Source organism: Triticum dicoccoides, chromosome 2B, assembly GCF_002162155.2.
Source record: "Triticum dicoccoides isolate Atlit2015 ecotype Zavitan chromosome 2B, WEW_v2.0, whole genome shotgun sequence".
Classification (NCBI taxonomy): Eukaryota; Viridiplantae; Streptophyta; class Magnoliopsida; order Poales; family Poaceae; genus Triticum; species Triticum dicoccoides.
Genome location: NC_041383.1, coordinates 721,217,074 through 721,222,236, shown reverse-complemented (window position 1 = coordinate 721,222,236; position 5,163 = coordinate 721,217,074). Strand labels below are relative to the sequence as shown.

Below are 5,163 nucleotides of genomic sequence, written 5' to 3'. Positions count from 1 at the left end.
GTAATACACGAATTATCTTGTTAGAGCAACTTTGGGTACCACGGTGATGTGGGCCAATCACAATGTGAAAAGAAACAAAACAAGTAATTCATCACTTATAGAATCACAGATTATTTTTCACGAACGAACATTGATCACACGACACACACTCAGGGTATTACGCGATATGCTTACTTATGTGCTTCTTAGAAGCGGTAACACATACCACATGAGTAGATTTTACATCATCATCATCATCATCATAATAATAATAATAATAATAATAATAATAATAATAATAATAATAATAATAATAATAATAATAATAATAAAAGCGGGGATAGTTGACCATTGGGTACATTGGTAGGTTGGAACGCATTTATTTATTTAGGTCCATTCGTGTCTTCGATCGACACGCCGGTTGTAGTTGAGCATCTAGACGACGGAGAAGGGCAATGGGATGATGTTAAGGATGCCGCCGAGGAGGCCGCCCACTATCTGGCCAATGAGCCCAATTAGGCCACCAAGCCCCCCGAGGCCGCTGCTGCCGCTACCGCTGCCACTGCCAGTGTCAATACCAAGGAGCTGCACCGGTGCGGTCAGCGTCCCGGTGACGCTGGCCAGGGACGCGTTGCACGCGGCCAGCGGGGTGACCACCACAACCTTGCACTGGTTGCCGAGCAGTGGGGCGAGCAGCGACGAGGTGGCCGGGCCCAGGTTCATGGTGTACGTTCCGCTGCCGTCCGTCGTCGCGCTGGCCATCACATCACGGCCGCACACCATCTGCACGGCCGCGTCTGTGCAGAGCAAAGAAGCAAAGCAAACGTAAGGTAGACGGTTGATGAATATAATTGCTTGCGCGGCTAATGGCTATGGAGGCAGGCAGAGGTCCTTACTCGGGAACGGCGGAACCGCAGCCGCGTTGATGGAGTTCCCGCCGCTGCATGGCACAACGCCGGCGATGAGTCCCAGTGGAAGCTGCTTGCCCGCCTCCGCACCGTGCGGCGCCAGGCTGACGGCGAGGACCAGGAGGGCGGCGAGAAGAAGGCTCTTGGTTGCCATTGGCTTGGATCCGCTCGATCGATCTGTCTGTTGTATGTGTGAGAGGATGTTGTGCTGTGCTGAGTGTGGTGCATGGAGCCCACTTTTATAGGCTTGCGAGGAGGTCAAGTTGCCGCGGTTTAATACGACTAGCGGACTAGGCAGCTGGTTTCAGTGAATCACTGTGCGCATGCTTGCAGTGTCGTAGCTGGGCACGCGGCCGTCCGCATCGGACACGGGAAGGACCCAAAGTTCCAAACAACTTGGCCCAAACGCGCGCATGCTCCAAAGTAGCAGCAAAAATCTCCATTGAGTTCACGGGCCAGCGCATGCATGCATGCCAAGCTAGAGATTTTTGATCTCGAGAGCTACGAGGGCGTGGGCACGCCGCCTTGTTATTGCCAAGTGATGAATGGAGCCAGTTTAGAAGGATCAAGCAACGGATAGCATGCATGCGTATTGCGTAGCGTACTACTCCAGCTTAGCAAGATAGCCTAGGGCGCGCGCGTGATCCGTGGGCGTGCTCGATCGGTGCATGCGTGTGGAATTATTGACTATTTTTGGTTCATGCAGAAGAAGGGAGAAACTATGTACAGCGACGTCCTTGTCCGTCCGATTCGCACTCCCTACAGGAAGGAAGATGATTAAACGAGGAACCTCGCAACAGGTCAAACGACCAGACCTTCCTGTTCGGAGCCGGCCAGTCCGACCACACTGACACGAATTAAAAGAAGAAGAAAAATACACTCAGCGGTACCCTCTCTGTTTCAGTAAGCAGGACTGAGTCACAAACTCACGATCATTGTGATAAGTTTTTTTTAGGGGTGATAAATAACTTTATTCATCATCGAATACCACAGAATGTGGGATACATGAAGCATCATGGGGTTGCAAAAGCCATACATGGCGCCTCTAAGCTAACCTAACAGAAATTTTGCTAAACTATGAGCATCAGTATGGGATAAACGTCCTTCATGAATGATTCTGCTTTCGCAATAGCCCCTCAGCCCACCACAATTTGGACCTGGCAAGACAGCAATGTTACAACACAAGCCCAGGTCCAGAATTGAGCAACAAACCAACGGTTACCGCCTGAATATGGTGACAGTTGAATAAAAACTTCGCGAAAGGTGGGCAATGAGAAATCCCCGCGAGAAATCCAATGATGAAAACAGTAAAAGAGATAGTATATTTTCAATAAACGAGTCTACGAGAAAAAAAGGAAAAGAACTCAGAGTTTGCCACAAGTAGCACACATGCAGTGCACCCACTTGACAACAATTCAAAAGGTGGGCAGTGACCTTTTGCATGGGTTAACCCTTAAGTAGTGATTCCAAACATCCACACCACCATATTTTCAGCATTTCCCTAGAGATACTATGCTCACAGGAAATTTATTAAGATAGTAAACTCCCTTGATTTGGAGCCTCCTGTTGTGTCGAGCCTGTGGGGACACTAATTGGGTCCGTCTATAAGTGGGTATTGTTGGTTTAGTGTTTCGGGGTTCGTTTTTTCAATCTATGTTTTACTTTTCATTATTTTGCACTTTTTCAGTCCTGAACATTTTGAAAAATATAAATATTTTTTTAAGGATGCTAACATTTAAAAAAAATCATGAACAAATATTCGCATATTTTAAAGGTTCACAAAGATTGAAAATTAGTGAACATAGTTTTTGTTTGAGAACCTTTTTAAATTCACATATCTTTTTTAAATCATGGTTTTTTTAATTCATGAATATTAAAAAAACACCATTGTTTTTTAGTCCACAACATTTTTAAAATCTATGGACATCTTTTGATTTAATGAAGCTTTTCTAATAAAGAAACTTAACCTTTTTTTGAGCTAGCAACCGAGCGAGCGGAGAAAAAGATAAACGAGCGAGTGGTGAGGGGCCGAGTTGAGCAAGCAAAAACTTCATGGGACAGCCTGTTCAGGTGTTATCACAACAATTATATGTTTAGTTGTGAAATTGGTGCTCTCAAGTGGCTCACACAACCATCATCGGCTGACACCGAGGCCGAAACACGGAGTCATGACAATCACGCATCAAACAACTCCACTTTCCTCTCATAATAAATATTGTCTCCAGTAGCAATTTACTAGCATGCTAGACAAAAAAACACTGTCATAACATAATTTAAACTTAAGCAAACGGAGATGAAACAAAAACAATATGGGCAGACAAAAATAATTTATTAGAGTTAATTCATGAGAAGTATCACTAGTGAACTACCAAAATGTCATATATTTAGGAATGGAAGCTAGTAGATAAAAAGAGCACTTTAGCTACTTGTAAGTTGCCTCTATTTGAAGTTTGGGTAAGTCGATTTTTTTGGCCGTTGATTTTTGCTTTATGATTCGTGCTGCATTTTTCTTCTTCCTCCGTTGCTTGTTGCACCAAGCTTGTCTTGACTGACCGCATATTTGGGCCAGTCGGTCGCCACCGGGCTGAAGCCCATTAAAAGTGCGATCCAGCCTTCATCTCTCTCCCTTTATTTGTTTATTCTGTGGGTATTTTGCTTCATTTTTCTATTTCTGTTTCTGCTTCTATGTGTTTTCTTTTTCTCTTTCCTTTATTATTTATTTTTTGTTACTTTGTGGGTTGTTGGCCCTCCCCTCTACCTCTTCTTATTTTCTGTTTTTCTTTGATTTTGTTTGGTTTTTTGTCTTTATTTATGGTTAGTTTGTTTTTTCTTTTGTGGAACTTATGGATGTTAGGACAGTGTAAATGTAGACACACAATACTATAAATTATATGAAAATATTGCATTATTGTATAATTATTCTATGCATACGGCAAAATGTGCAATTTCAGTGAATTGTGATGTGCAAGTTTTTTTAATTAATTTCTTTTTAATGGTTAATATCAACGTCACTAATTCATTTTTTGTATCAAACTTTACTATTTATATTTTTTTAGTTATTGTTTTATTCTTCTTCAATTTAAGAACAATGCCACAAATTCATTCCTCCTTATGGTACTTTTTTGCGAAAGTTTCACTATTGTATGTTTATTCTTGCATATTTGAGAAAAGCGCAATTTGTGTGTATATTTTGTGCAAATTTTGTTATTGATTGTTTCAGATTTTTGTGTGTGCGTGTAAGTATAAATGCAAATACTAAATAATATGGTTGTAAATTGTAGTAGAATGTGGAATTTGTGTGTGGAATTTTTGAATGTTGGGTCGGTGTAAATGTATATGTACAAATACTATGAAGTACATGGAAATATTGCACTATTATATAATTATTCTTTGCATACTGAAAAATGTGCAATATCAGTGCAAAGTGGATATTTTGTGGATGCATTGGTAGACAACAATTAAGTGGATGCATGTGCACTGATGTGGCAACGTCATGGAGGGGAGTCGTCCTTGCATGCATTAGCTCCGGCGGTGGCGTCATTACTTGCTCCTAATAGGCCCGGCCCAAATAAATCAGTCAACTACATCATTGTTCTTTTATGTTTTTATTTGTGTTTGCTTTTTTTTATGGCTAGTTTGTTTTTCTTTTGTGGATTTTTTGGATGTTATGTCTGTGGAAATGTAGCGCAATACTATATAGTACATGGAAATATCGCACTATTATATAATTACTCTATGCATACTGCAAAATGTGCAATTTCAGTGCAAGTTTTGAAAGGTTTGTATATTATAGTAGAATGTGAAAATTGCACTAGTGTGTTCTTATTCTTTGCATATTAAGAAAATGCAATTTCAGTGCAAGTTTTGAAAGGCTTTTCTTTTTCATTTTCTTTCTTTTAAAGGGCATCATTTCTTTTAAGTGAAACTTCATTTTTTACTTTCTTTCTTCTGAAAGGGTAATACCAATGCCATGAATTCATTCTTCCATAGAACTTATTTTTTTAATACTATAAAGAACTTATTTTATTATTATTTTAGTTTGCTTCATTTTTTATTTTGTTTAGTTTTCCATTTCTTTTCTTTTGTAAGGATAACATCGATGTTAGTAATTCATTATTCTGTAGAAAACACTTTTTTTTGGAAATCTCACTGTTATGCTCATTTTCCTATAATCTCACTATTATATATATATTTGTGGTGAGTAGTTGACAGATATTTCTGTGTTGCATTTGGCCTCCGGATATATGTGCATACATAGGTATGCTTGTAATATACA

General features: G+C 40.2%; 1 protein-coding gene across 1 annotated transcript; it reads right to left on the bottom strand.

Moving 5' to 3' along the window:
* Positions 1-217: 217 nt before the first annotated feature.
* Positions 218-1,090, bottom strand: LOC119368473 (phylloplanin-like). Its single transcript, XM_037633722.1, has 2 exons — positions 876-1,090; positions 218-776 (listed from the first exon to the last, which is right to left on the bottom strand). Exons 1-2 carry the CDS (start codon positions 1,039-1,041, stop codon positions 415-417), a joined length of 528 nt encoding a protein of 175 aa, XP_037489619.1. The 5' UTR covers positions 1,042-1,090; the 3' UTR covers positions 218-414.
* Between the last annotated feature and the right edge of the window lie 4,073 nt (positions 1,091-5,163).

Excerpts from the sequence above, each read along its gene's own strand:
- LOC119368473 (XM_037633722.1), bottom strand. The coding sequence starts at position 1,041 with ATGGCAACCAAGAGCCTTCTTCTCGCCGCCCTCCTGGTCCTCGCCGTC. Across the intron at positions 777-875 it reads TGCGGTTCCGCCGTTCCCGA|ACGCGGCCGTGCAGATGGTG; the intron begins GTAAGGACCTCT and ends TGCTCTGCACAG.